The sequence below is a fragment of the Erythrolamprus reginae genome, chromosome 3 (assembly GCF_031021105.1).
Source record: "Erythrolamprus reginae isolate rEryReg1 chromosome 3, rEryReg1.hap1, whole genome shotgun sequence".
NCBI classification, from domain to species: domain Eukaryota; kingdom Metazoa; phylum Chordata; class Lepidosauria; order Squamata; family Dipsadidae; genus Erythrolamprus; species Erythrolamprus reginae.
Window position 1 is genome coordinate 21,825,436 of NC_091952.1, and position 14,430 is coordinate 21,839,865.

The 14,430-nt window shown below is 44.2% G+C and overlaps 1 protein-coding gene across 1 annotated transcript in view; it reads right to left on the reverse strand.

Moving 5' to 3' along the window:
- The window catches only part of DOK5 (docking protein 5), a 91,085-nt gene that overhangs the window by 26,456 nt on the left and 50,199 nt on the right, over positions 1-14,430 (reverse strand). The window contains exons 3-4 of the mRNA XM_070748798.1: positions 9,215-9,329; positions 2,194-2,313 (exon numbers count right to left, since the gene is read on the reverse strand). Coding sequence (XP_070604899.1) covers positions 2,194-2,313; positions 9,215-9,329 — 235 coding nt within the window. The remainder of the gene's footprint in view (positions 1-2,193; positions 2,314-9,214; positions 9,330-14,430) is intronic.

Consider the following 14,430-nt stretch of genomic DNA (forward strand, 5'->3'; position numbering starts at 1 on the left):
AGATAGATAGATAGATAGATAGATAGGTGAATAGATAGATAGGTGAATAGATAGATAGGTGAATAGATAGATAGGTGGATAGGTGGATGGGTGGATGGGTGGATAGGTGGATGGATGATAGAATTCTTTATTGGCCAAGTGTGATTGGACGCACAAGGAATTTGTCATTGGTGCATATGCTCTCACTGTACACAAAAGAAAAGAAACATTTGTCAAGAATCATGAGGTACAACACTTAATGATCGTCATAGGTACAAATAAACAATTAGGAAACAATACTAATATAAATTGTAAGGATACAAGCAACAAGTAACAGTCATGCAGTCATAAGTGGGTGGAGATGGGTGATAGGAACAAAGAGAAGACTAAGAGTAATAGTAATGCAGCCTTAGTGAATAGTTAGACAGTGGTGAGGGAATTATTTGTTTAGCAGAGTGATGGTGTTCAGGAAAAACAACTGTTCTTGTGTCTAATTGTCTTGGTGTGCAGTGCTCTATAGTGTCATTTTGAGGGTAGGAGTTGAAACATTTTATTTCTAGCATGCAAGGAAAAAGTAACTTTTTTCACAGCCCTCTTTTTGACTCATGCAGTATACAGGTCCTCAATGGAAGGCAGGTTGGCAGTAATTGTTTTATTCTGCAGTTCTGCAGTTAGTGATATAGAAGAGCAATTGTTGGACATGAACACAAGGTGCAATCCAAAAAACCCTTAGATCCTACTAGGATAAGCCACTGTTCAGATAGAGATTTTTAAAAATGCATACTGTTAAAATTGATGTTCACCTAGCAGAATAACAGCATTGGAAGGGACATTAGAGGTCTTCGAGTCCAACCTCCTGCTCAAGCAAGAAACCCTATCTATACCATTTCAGACAAATGGCGTCCTATCACAGCATTCCTTGCATTCCTAAACAACAGGTGAGATTTATTCTCATTTCACATAATTTCTCCTTTGCTTAGAAGCATAGGACTGAAACATTATTGATTGATTGATTGATTGATTGATTGATTGATTGATTGATTGATTGATTGTTAGAGTTGAAAGGGACCATGCAGGTCATCAAGTTCAATCCCCTGCCTGAGCAGGAATCCTAGAGCACCCCAGCCAAATGGCAGTCCAATCTCCTCTTGAAAGTGTCCAGAGTTGGGAAATTCACAACCTCCGCAGGCAGGTTGTTCCACTGGTTGATCGCTCTGACCATCAGGAAGTTCTTCCTTACTTCTAGGTTGAATCTCTCCTTGGTCAGCTTCCAGCCATTGTTCCTCGTTCAGCCCTCTGGTGCTTTGCAGAATAGAGTGACCCCCTCCTCTCTGTGGCAGCCCCTCATATACCTGTATACAGCTATCATGTCCCCTCTGGCCCTCCTTTTCTCAAGGCTATCCATGCCCAGTGCTTGCAATCTCTCTTCATAAGTCTTGGTTTCAAGTCCCCTAATTATTTTGGTTGCTCTTTTCTGCACCTTCTCCAGAGTTTCAATGTCTCTTTTGAAGTGTGGTGACCAGAACTGGATGCAGTACTACAGATGTGGTCTGACCAGGGCATAGTAGACTGGTATTAATACTTCCCTGGTCTTGGAGTGTATCCCTCTGTTGATGCAGCTTAGGGTGGTGTTGGCTTTTTTGGCCGCTGCTGCACATTGCTGGCTCATGTTTAGTTGATTATCCACCAAGACTCCAAGATCTCTTTTGCAGTCGCTACTGCTAAGTGGGGTTTCTCCCAGGCTGTATGTGTGTCTAGTTTGTTTTTTTTACCAAGGTAAAGGACTTTGCTGTTGTCGACGTTGAACATCATGTTGTTAGTGTAGGCCCATAGTGTTAATCTGTCTAGATCTTTTTGTATTTTGAGCCTGTCCTCTCGGGTGTTGGCTACACCTGCCAACTTGGTGTCATCTGCGAATTTGATTAGTTCCCCTTCTACTCCCACGTCCAGGTCATTGATGAAAATATTGAAGAGTACAGGGCCCAGCAATGCTGAATGTTCCTCTGCTGAGCGACACATAGTTTAACTGGCAAAAGGAAAGAATGGGGCAAGAAAGAGGAGGACAGAATCTAAACAGAGATGTCACTTGCAGATTTTTTAAAAATGACCAAATTAAAGAAATTAACAAAGGAGCATTTCCGGATTTTATCAAGCCGTTTTGAAGACACCCTGAATGTGTCTACTTGTGGTTACATACAACATGTATTTACTTACCATTCTGTTCCCTCTCCACACCAGAAGCCAACAGGTCAGGTTCTCCCAGGCTAATATCATTAATCTGAGTCCCCAGGCACTCGATTTGAAGGACTTTGCACCATTCGTCTGCTTCAAGTTCTGCATACAAATGACCAAAAATTTGCAGGTTGTTATGAAACATTTGTAATATTTACAACTACCACAATTATGCACACACACATTAGTCAATGTCACTGCTTCTCAATTGTTTTCTATTATGCCCCCACCTTCAGAAAGAAGAAAACAACTCTCTAATCTGGGGCCCAATGGAATTTTAATATTAATATTTATCATTTTAATTATTATAAGCTGCAAGCAAACTATTGGCAGGGGAAGGCTCCTCTACCCACTTACCTGGGAGTAAGTCACATTGAGCCTAGTGGAGCCTGTTTTCAGTTAGATAGCCACTGCCACCATGGTTAGGACCCTCTTTTGACACAGAGCCAGGCCAACTTAATCAGGCTGATGTTTTGGGGTTGCCAGACTGGCCCATAAGTGCCAGCTTTGCTGGGCACTCATAGCAAATGGTGTGGAAGGAAGCTTTAGGGTGCTGTTCAAATCTTTTGCAAAGCTGCAGAGGATGCTTCTCCTTGTCTAGCAACAGGTTCTCCACACTGTTCGTGGCTACTGCAGTGCCCCCTGAGAACAACAAGAACCCACGCAGCCACTCTACCCCGCCTGGCCACCTTCTCTTCCTGGCTCAGAGCAGTGTGCAACTGGGAAAATACTCCCCATCGGGGAATCAACTGAGAGAGATCAAGCGTGTTTCCTCGGATCACATTAGGTGCGGGCAACCAATCCCGGCCCTACTGGAAGAGGTCGGGAGTGCGACCCCGCACCAAGGCAGAAGCGTGAGCGAACAAGATTTCCATGTTTTTTCACTTCTGCTCATGCTGAAATGGGCAAAGGTAAATGCTCGCTTGCTGCTGTCCAATGCCGTTTGCCCCACCACCACCCACTCGCCACCATTCACGCTATGCGGTGGCTTGCCCCCCACCTGCTTGCCACTATGCAGTGGCTTCCCCCACTGCCTGCTCACCGCCGTTCGCATTACGTGGCGGCTTCCCCCCCTCCGCTGACTTGCCACCATTCGCGGTATGAAGTGGCTTCCCCTCCACCACCTGCTTGCCGCCGTTCACCCATCCCTGACCACACCACGCGCCTCTCACGCCGGCTTTCCCACCACCACCACCCACTCCAACCACCATGCCATGCTGCGAGCGGCCCACTCAGTCCTTATCTTGCCTGCAGGGACACCGTAGGCATCTCTCTCCTGTGGCATGAGAGAACATCATGTGATGGGAGCTTGGCAGCAGCCAGAACAGGCAGGCCACTTTTGGCAACTGCCTGTCTAGGCGCCGCAGCGAGATTCCGGCTGCTGCGCATGTGCAGCAGCCAATATCTCGCACGTGGACATCTTTCCAGCAGTAAAAATTGCCAGTTTCTTTGCTTCCGCGCATACACGCCAGCAAAAAACCTGGCAATTTTTTACTGGAATCGCTCCGGCTGCTCATGCACACGCATGCACCAGCAACTTGAACCGGAACAAGCCTACACGCTTCACTTTCCACAGTGGAATGTTCCGGCTGGAGCCCATGACTGGGCCAAATGCAGTAATGGCCTGCTACTGGAATGTTAAGGTGCTATGTTCCGGTAGCAATTTTCAGGATGCGCATGCAGCTGAACACCCCCAATATGCACCTATGTGCTCCTGAGGGAGATTTTGCATCTGTGCATGTGCAGCAAGTGAAATCTTGTGTGAAGATGCTCACACAAGCAAGATTTCAGTGATTTGTGGCTATTTTTTTGCTTCTGTGCATGCACAGAAGCAAAAATATTGCTGAAAAATTCTGAAATCTCATTCACAAGTGCATCCTCACACAAGATTCCGCTTCCTGTGCATGTGCAAAAGCCAAATCTCATGTCAATGGGCGCATGCACGCCCATCAAACATGTGCACACCAGCAATGGCCTCAGAGGGCGCACCAGTAGTGTTGAAGACTGCAGTCCTTCGCTGGTTACATGAGCCCCCCTAACATCACTCTGCGCCTCCACAGGGGGATGCACCCCGTGATGGGCTACCAAAAGTTTTACTACCAAACTGTGGGTGTGGCTTATGCATTTTGTTTTAACATCTTTCAGTGCAAATTGGGTGCTCTGGGGGGGAGCTCCATTTTTGCTACCCCACTGCGTTCCACCCCCACCCCCAAACCAGGCAGCAGTAGCCCACACCTGGTTATCTACTATGCACAGCTCTTCTAAAATTATACACATTCTGAAAAGTCAGGACTCCGGTGGTTTGATCAGAACAGGTTTTTATTCATAACAAGACAGGATACAAGCACTGGAACAGTAATTTCCGAATTGAGGGCAACGGCTACTCCGTTGCCCTATTTATACTCTTAAAAACGACGGGCTTTCTTTAACTGACAATGATTTAACCTTCGCGGCTATTTTCTAAATAGCCGCGTCTTAACCAATCACCGAATTTCTGTGAATACTTTTAAAACAAACACAACACCCCTCCCTCTTTAGACGAAACTATGATTACGTGTTAATCCACGTCACATAGTCCTGTAAGCGGATTGGTGGCTTTACAGATCTCTGGGACCTGCGCAGTTCACTTTGCTGGGAGCTGCTTGCCTGGACGGCCGGCTCTGTTGCTCCGCTAAGGCTAGTCTCTGACGGGCCTGGTTGCGATGATGCATTTTGATCTCCGCCGGCCGCCAGGGGCAACATGCAGCCATCGCTGGAGTCTTGAAGTGGTTCTGGTAAGTCCTCTATTGGTTTTTCTATAGTAGGCAAAATGTCTGTGTTAGCTTTAACTCTTTTGCGTAGTTGGTCGATATGTCGATGCCAACTACGCCCATCTGTTAATATTATGACATAAGTCTTTAACCCAGTTTTTTCTAATACTGTTCCTTCTTTCCATTTATCATTCGAATCATAGTCTTTAGCGTAAATTAAATCCCCAATGCTAAACTGTCTCTCATTTTGTAATTTAACTTCTTTTTGGTCACTTTGGTAATTTGGGTGAATTCTGTCTAATTTGGAGCGGAGATTCCTGCCCATTAAAAGTTCTGCCGGGCTTTTGTTCATGGATGCTGATGGTGTTATGTGCTGAATGGTTAGAAATTCATCGATTTGTTGCTGCCAATCTCCTAGTGGTGCTTTGTTTAATGCTTCCTTTGTGGATCTAACCATTCGTTCTGCTTGCCTATTCGCTTGGGGAAAATGAGGTGGAGTGAGCACATGTTTTATGCCCTGGTCTGCAAAAAATAGTTCCATTTGACGGGCTGTTAACTGGGGCCCGTTGTCAGAGACCACAATGTCTGGAATACCATGTGTGGCAAACATTTTCCTTAATGCCTTTATGGTTGCACTAGTAGTGGTAGATGCCATGAGTTCAATTTCCAGCCATTTGGAGTATGCATCTACAACTAGTAGAAAGGATTGGCCCCTGATTGGTCCTGCAAAGTCAATATGTATTCTGGACCAGGGCCCTCTTGGTGTTGGCCACTCTGATGGTGTGGCTTTTGGTGGATTGGGTCTTGTTCTTTGGCAGGGCACACAACCACCAATCCATGATTCTATGTCCCTGTCCAAACCAGGCCACCATAAATGACTTCTGGCAATAGTTTTCATTTTGACTATTCCTGGGTGACCTATATGCAATAATTGCAATGCTTGCTTCTGTAAGGCTTTTGGAATAACAACTCTATCTCCCCATAATATACAATCTTTTAACACATTTAATTCAAGCTGTCTGTTCTTAAAAGATTGAAATTGATCTGGTTGCTGTTCATTTGGCCATCCTTTTAATATCCATTGTTTAATATATTTTAAAATTGGGTCTACTTGTGTCTGTTTGGCTATTTCTGCTGCTGTTAATAAATCTTGTTTACTTGTTTCAATTAATAAAATACTTGAGGCAGGAGCGGGATCACTGACCAATTCTTTTTGGGGGCACCTGCTTAATGCATCGGCATTTCCTATATCCTTCCCCCCCCCTGTGGATTAAAGTATAATTGTAAGCGGCTAGGAAAATAGCCCATCTAGTCATGCGAGGGGAAAGAAAGGCGGGAGTTTGTTTGTTTCCCGCCAAAATGCCTAAGAGCGGTTTGTGGTCTGTAATTAAAGTAAAAGAACGACCACAAAGGTAATAATGACTCCGTTTAACTCCGGCTACAATGGCCAACGCCTCTTTGTCAAGTTGTGAGTAATTTCTTTCAGCTGAAGAGAGAGTTTTAGAGTAATAGGCAATTGGGGCTTCTGTGCCATCGGGAAAATTATGGCTAAGGACAGCTCCTATGCCGAACGGTGAAGCATCGCAAGTTAAGGTTAAAGGCATAGCGATATTATATTGTACTAAGACACTGTTAGATGAAAGCAAATTTTTTACTGCGGTAAAAGCGGCTTGTTCTTTTGGTCCCCACATCCAGGCAGATTCTTTCTTTAGAAGATTATGGAGCGGTTCTGCCACCGTCACTTTCTGTTTAAGAAAGACAGAATAAAAGTTAAGGAGTCCTAGGAACGCTTGTAAATCTGTCTTATTTAAGGGGGTGGGAGCATTTTTTATAGCGTCCACTTTGTCATTCGTGGGGTGAATTCCAAAGCTCTCTATGGAAAAGCCTAAGAATTCTACATTGGGAACTGCCCAGGAACATTTGTCTGCTTTTAAATGGAGCCCTGTCTCTTTAAATTTAGTTAAAACGCGCCTGATTCTGTCCTACAATTCTGGTTTAGATGTGGCCGATATTAATACGTCGTCGAAATATGGGACGACCCCTGGAATATTGTTTAAAATTCGTTCCATGAGACCTTGAAAAATGCCAGGGGCGGTAGAGACTCCAAACTGGAGCCTGGTGCATTTAAAGGCACCTCTGTGCATTACAATCGTCTGGGCCTCAGAGGTGTTCTGATCAACGGGAAGTTGCTGATATGCCTGGGCAAGGTCCAACTTCGCAAAGATGGACCCATTTCCTAAAGTGTGCAAGAGTTGTTGCACGACTGGTATTGGGTAGGCATTGTGCTGTAAAGCTTTATTAATTGTGGCTTTATAATCTGTGCAAATTCTAATAGATCCATCCGGTTTAATAGGGGTTACGATAGGAGTTTCCCATTTAGCGTGATCAGTGGGAATCAAAATGCCCTGAGCTATTAATTTGTCCAATTGTTCATCCACTTTAGGCAAAAGTGGAATGGGAATTCTGCGGGGCTTTAAACGGATGGGAGAAATGTTTGGGTCCAAATTAAAGGAAATGGGGCTGCCTGTATATTTACCCAGGGTGCTAGAAAAGACTTCGGGAAATTCTTTCAATAAATCATTTGAGTCAAAAGAGTCACATACATTGTTAACCCCTGAAATTTCAATGCCTAGGGGTTGTAACCATCTAAGTCCCAATAATGTGTGTTTAGGACCGTCAACCACTATAAGAGGTAAAAACCCTTGAAATTTTTTAAAGACAATTGGCACATTTAAACATCCTAAGACTGGAATCCTATGTCCCTGAAAATCACTCAAACCCGGTTCCCACGGTTCTAAATCAGTCTCTTTTACACGAGGTAAATATAATTTAAGTTTTTTCCAAGGCATTATGGAATGTCTGGAGCCCGTGTCCAATTCCATTTCGCAGGGAAGGCCGTTTAGGAAAAGAGAAACAAATAGCTTGTTTTCCGAAGTGGGGAAATTGAAGTTTACAGAAGAAGGGCAATTACCTCGTTGGTTAGGAGAGTGTGAGCTGTCAGCTGGGCGGGAAGTGTTGCGTGCGAACGGCGGTCGTCGATTCCTCGGTGAGAAATACGGCCTTTGGTTTTGCGGATTTGCCGGAGTTGGATTGGCGGCGCGGCAGACTTCTGCGATGTGGCCGCGGCGCTGGCAACGGCGACAATAGGCATCTTTGAAATGGCAGCGAAAATGTGGGTGATTCCCGTTGCAGCCGGCGCATCTGTCAGAACGGGGTGTCTCTTTGGCGTCGTGGTCGGAAGATCTGCGGATTTGGAGGCAGGTGTCGTCTGGAGTGGTGGATTCTAGGTGTTTCTCATCGGAAGGGCCGGTGTGCCAATTTGATTCATCAGGGATGTGATGAATGGTTGAGGTTGAGCGTTTAATCTCGGCAACAGAAGTTTCAGAAACCTCGGAGGCTTTTTCCGCCTTAAGAATGTCCTGGAGGGAGGCATCCTCATCTACTAGGTATTTTTTCTGTAGCGTGATGTTGGTTAACCCGAAAATGAGGCGGTCAACCAGTTGTTCTTCAGGATCCTTGTATTTGCATTTCGGAAGGAGGGCGCGGAGCCGAGTAATGAAGTCGTTGGTAGATTCTCCGTCCGCTTGCCGCATTTGAGCGAATTGGTGGCGGTATACACGGACAGGAGTTGTCGGCTGGTAATGTGCGGCGAGTTTTGCTTGGAGAGTTGACCATGCGACGGTTTCCAGAGTGTCTGGGTCAACGAGTGTAGAGGCTAAGCTGTAGACTTCTGTGCCGCAATAAGTCAGGAATATGGCTTTCTTTCTTTCATCTTCGGCGTCATGTAGATTGCTCGCTTTGAGAAAAAGTCTGAATTTGGACATGTACGAGGTCCAAGCTTCTGTTTCGGAGTTGAACATAGGCGGTGGTGGAGCCATGGCTGAGTTCATGGCTGCGTTCGCGGGAGTTCGACCTCCTCGTCGCCACTGAAAAGTCAGGACTCCGGTGGTTTGATCAGAACAGGTTTTTATTCATAACAAGACAGGATACAAGCACTGGAACAGTAATTTCCGAATTGAGGGCAACGGCTACTCCGTTGCCCTATTTATACTCTTAAAAACGGCGGGCTTTCTTTAACTGACAACGATTTAACCTTCGCGGCTATTTTCTAAATAGCCGCGTCTTAACCAATCACCGAATTTCTGTGAATACTTTTAAAACAAACACAACACATTCAACCTCATTTACTGCGATAGGAAAAACATACCCGGAGCCCAGAAGCGAGAAGGACTGGACTACGTCATTAGACCTACCTGATTCACAAGCAAAAGTCCTGGATGTGTCATCATTAAAATATATCCCTACAGCATGTTTCCTTGTACCTTTTGGCAACCGCAATATATTCTTCACATGATTAAGTTCTGTAACCTGGAATTAAAAGTTAAAATATTTTTTTAAAAAAACACCACTAGTGAATCTCCTTAAAGTTGTTTCACAATGAATATTGTAGGTAACAGTTGCAACCTGACACATCGACACCAACCATTTGAGGTAAAGAACTTAAATAACTTTTTGTTTTGTTTTCTACATCCATTTCCATGGCCAGATAAGCTTACCTGTGCCTAGACAGGGTCTGGATTGTAGCTACTGATGCAGGAAAGGAGAAATGGAAATACAGCATAGTATACAGGTGGTCCTTGGTTTACAACCATAATTGAGCCCCACAATTCTGTTGCAAAGCAATACATCTGTTAACTGAATGTTGTCCCATGTTATAACTATTCTTGCCACAATTTGTTAAATGAATCACTGCAGTTATTAAATTAGTAACATGGTTGTTAAGTGAATCTGGCTTCCCTGCTGAATTTGCTCATTAGAAGATTGCAAAAAGGGAATCACATGAACCCCAGGACAGAGCAACTGTCATAAATAGTCTGCAAATGTCTGAATTTTGATAATGTGACCATGGAGATGCTGCAACAATTGTAAGTGTGAAAAACGATCATAAGTCGCTTTTTTTTCAGTGCTGTTATAACTTCGAATGGCCACTACATAAAACTGTAGTAAGTCAAGGGCTTCCCATATTAACTTAAAAGGAGAAATGAAGAGCAAAGAACTGGAATATGCTTTATCAAGGAACTGGATTATGAATGTTGAAAGATTAGCAGGGTGACATATGGTTTGGTGGCCCAACAGAGGGGAGATAGGAACTGGCCCATGCAAGTATGTGCCGACCCTCCACTCCTGCAAGCAGTGGACCATTGCCCAGGGTTTGCGGACCCCCGTAATATACAGTAGTCTCTTGGACTGAAAGGGCACAGGAAAACTACCACATATATATTTTGTTTGTTTGTTTGTTTGTTTGTTTGTTTGTTTGTTTGTTTGTTTGTTTGTTTGTTTGTTTGTTTGTTTATTTATTTATTTATTTATTTATTTATTTATATTTGTATGCCGCCCCTCTCCGCAGACTTGGGGCGGCTCACAACAAGACACAACAAATCGTAACAAATCCAAATAAATTTAAATATTTAAAAAGTTTAAAAAGAACCCCAATATACTAACACACACACACACACACAAACATACCATGCATAATTGTACATGCCCGGGGGAGGTGTTTTAGTTCCCCCATGTCTGACGGCAAAGGTGGGTTTTAAGGAGTTTACGGAAGGCAGGGAGAGTAGGGGCAGTTCTAATCTCTGGGGGGAGTTGGTTCCAGAGAGTCGGGGCCATCACAGAGAAGGCTCTTCCCCTGGGGCCCACCAACCGACATTGTTTAGTTGACGGGACCCGGAGAAGGCCCACTCTGTGGGACCTAATCGGTCGCTGGGATTCGTGCGGCTGGAGGTGGTCTCGGAGTAGTAGCCTATATATAACATGTCTGTTATATATAGGCTACTACTAAACTACTAAGCAATGCTCCCAATTTTTATCCACCTATGCATGCAGATGTATTTTCTCTCTCTGGGGGTGAGCAATACCGTAAAGAGTGTACAAAAGGAACAAAGAATTAAAAGCTAAAGAAATTAAAGGCATGAAATAAGAAAGAGAAAACTGCTAAGTCAAGTTATCCAACATGTCGTTCGCTATTCTCCTCTATATCTTTCTATTCTTGCCAAGCTTCTTTGTTTGCCTTGTTCTTTAAATGTTTCTTATATCTTTCTGAGGATCCACTCAACTTCAAGCATTCTTCTTAAGAACATTCATTCTTTCTTGACATATTTATTTTGCGATTCATTCTAAATTGATTCCACCTTTATGACCAAACTATATCCATTCCTTTCTCTCATTCATTTTTATATTCGATCCATAGACATTCAAGCAACGGTTGCATTCTTGACCTCATCCTTTCTTCTTTGATTGTACACACATCTTAAGTGTTCCATTTAATCTACAGTACATTCAAGCCCTACTTCCATATAACAAAGAAGGCAAAATCACACACTTGGGTTTTATATCTTCCTCTTTCAATTTTTTCACTTGATCACTAACATTTATAGCATTGGTTTTCCATCCATTCCTCAACATCATACTATCATACAATCCTATCGCCTCTAAAATACTCCTTCCAGAATTCCAACATTTCAGTTTCAATATGAATATTGTGAAGTATGCTTACACTTTTTTTTCTTACTGTATTGTGCAAGATCAATCCTTTCAGTTAGTCTGCAACTCAATGTACCGTATTTTCCGGAGTATAAGATGCACCGGAATATAAGACACACCTCAGTTTTGGGAGAGGAAAATAGGGAAAAGAATATGCTTACCAGGTATTCATCTGGCTAGCATCCTTAGTCTGGTCAGCTTCAGCACATTATTTTATCCCCTGGTTAAGGGCTTAAACATTCTTGGCAGAGATTAACAATGAAAGAACTTGCAAGCCCGTAAGAGCTGGGAACATCATTAGCACCTGGTTAGGGCTGGAAAGAAACTTACTCAGAGCAAGTTAGAGTAATAAAAAAAACCTGCAATGACTTAGGGTTTGGAAAACATTCTTTGCAGAGAGAAACAATGAAAGAGCCTGCAAGGTAAGTGCTGGGAAAATCATTAGCAGCTAGTTAGGGAGGGGGGAAGCTACAATCAGAGTATAAGAAACACCCTAATTATCAGCCTATTTTAGGGAGGAAAAAGGTGCATCTTACACACCCAAAATACGTTAATTGTGCAAATTCAGAAATTGTGCAAATTCAGGTTCAGTGTACTGGACAGACTTACAACTATTAAAACCGGCCTCTGGGGAATAGAATATTAAATTCCTCTACTTGGTTTAATTTGTAAATACTTCTAGTTTTAAATGTTAATCTGTTATCTCCTCTACCTGCTGGAAGAAAAATCCAGGTCCAGTTGTAAACTGGGAATAAAATGGAGGCTGATTGGAAAAAAAGATTTTATTTATTGGTGAATCGAACCAACACGCACAGCAGGCAGTTCTGGGACAGCTGGCAAAATGGAGTTGAGAGTAGGGTGGGTTTTTATACCTTTTTGATTTCTGTGGGGTCATGTAAGGGTCAGGGCTGGCTCTATAGGTAAAAGGGAGAATGCAAATCCTAGGTGCTTGCCTGAGCTAATCTTGTCTTGCCTAATTACTTATCTGGAGTTTCCGTCTGACCCAGTCTTTCTGAAAGGATTACCAAATCTGCATTTCTAAAAGATGGCCTTTCTGCTTGGAGCAGGTAGACTGGTGCTGGTTTCTACTTCCCTTAATATTTTTCCCACTTCTTCTGTAGGGGAAATATTCTACCCTACCTTTTTTAATATTCCTCCAAATATTTCATTCTCTAGAGCAGTGATGGTAAACCTTTTTTTTAGTGCCGAAAGCACATGCACACACAATATTGCACCTGCACAAGTGCCCACACCCATAATTCAATGCCTGGGGAGGGTGAAAATTGCCTCCCCTGTCCCCCCCCCCCCCCCCCGAGGCCTATGGAGGTCAGAAACAGCCTGTTTCCCAAACACACTTTGTTCTGCTTTAGTTTCAAAGCGGGGGGAAATCAACACACAAAGGTCGAAGTCAGCAAGACAGGCACGAAACACAATGACCAGATAATCCTCAACAATGGCCAAACCCACACGCTGCTATTTATAGCAGCCACACTAATTACCAGAGCCCCACCCAACCACAGGTGGCTTCATTTTCTTTGATAATAATCTCTCAGTTGTTGCTGCCTATGCATCGCTCTCCACATGCGTGACTGTATCATTAACTCTTGTTCTGAATTCAAGGAGGAGCTAGATAATTGATCTCCTTCTGAGCTGTCTGCCACACTCTTCTCCCTGTCACTCATGTCTTCTTGGTCAGAGGAGCCTTCATCAGCAGATTCCACCGGGAGCAAAACAGGCCTGCGGCATGTGGATGTCTCCCCCACATCCACAGTCCTTGGGGCAGGAGCTGGGCCAGAGTTAACCACAACACGTGCGCACATGCACATTGGAATTGAGCTAGTGTAATGGTTCACATGCTGGCAGATTTGGCTCTGGGTGCCACCTCTGGCACCCGTGTCATAGGTTCGCCATCATTGCTCTAGAGCAGGGATAGGCAATTAATTTTGCCATGGGGCCGCATGAGAAATTGGGATGGTTTCGAGGTTTTAGAATTAACTCAGTTCTACCCTCTTGATCCTTATTTATTCATTTGCCCCTCCGCTCTCCTCCCCCTCCTCCCTTCCCTTCCTCACTCACGCTGCCCCTCCCCAGCAGTCTATACCCCCATTCCCGGCTGGTCCTGCCCCTGCATTATCACAATAACACTCATTTATGGCACAATAACACCCAATATGGCATGAAGCCGTCTGCCCACCTTCCTCCCCTCTGTGTCAGCCCTCACCTCCCCCAGCAGACCTCTGCCTTTACATCCGCCCCGAGTCTACAGAGAGGGGCGGCATACAAATCTAATAAATAAATCCTATCCTCTGGGCTGTTGCCCCCCCCCCTGGTCTCAGCTGCCCAGCCTGTTCCCACCTCAGCAACTGCCCCCCCCCATCCCGCTGCTTTTTGTCGGACACCGCAAAGAGGAGACAGCCATGAGGAAGGAGGGATTGTTGCTTTCCTGCGGCCAAATGAGACTAAAAAGGGCAACCCCAATTTGTCCTACGATGGTGGGGCTCTAAGGGAGCCTTGTTGGCGGCAGTGTTCCCTCTAATTTTTTTGGGGGGTGGGCGGAAAAGTATAGTGTCTGAGCGGCAGTCCCTTCGGCACAGAAATATTAAATAAATAAACAAACAAACAAACGAACAAACAAACAAACAAGTAAAAAACCCACCCTGTTTTGCCTCAGAGAATTTCAAAATAAAATACTGTACTGTGTGTCTATAACAGTGAGCTCATAATAGGGCAACTCTATCAATATCAAAATGCCACTTAAATAGTTGAGCTAGTTTCAAACTAGATTTTGATTTTCTTTCTCTCTTCCTTACTCCCATTCTTTTTCTTTCTCTTTTCCTTCCTCTCTTTTTTCTATCTGTTTCTCTCCCTTCCTCTCTCTCTCCTTCCCTCTCACTCTTTCCCTCTCGGCTTCTGGGCAGGTTTG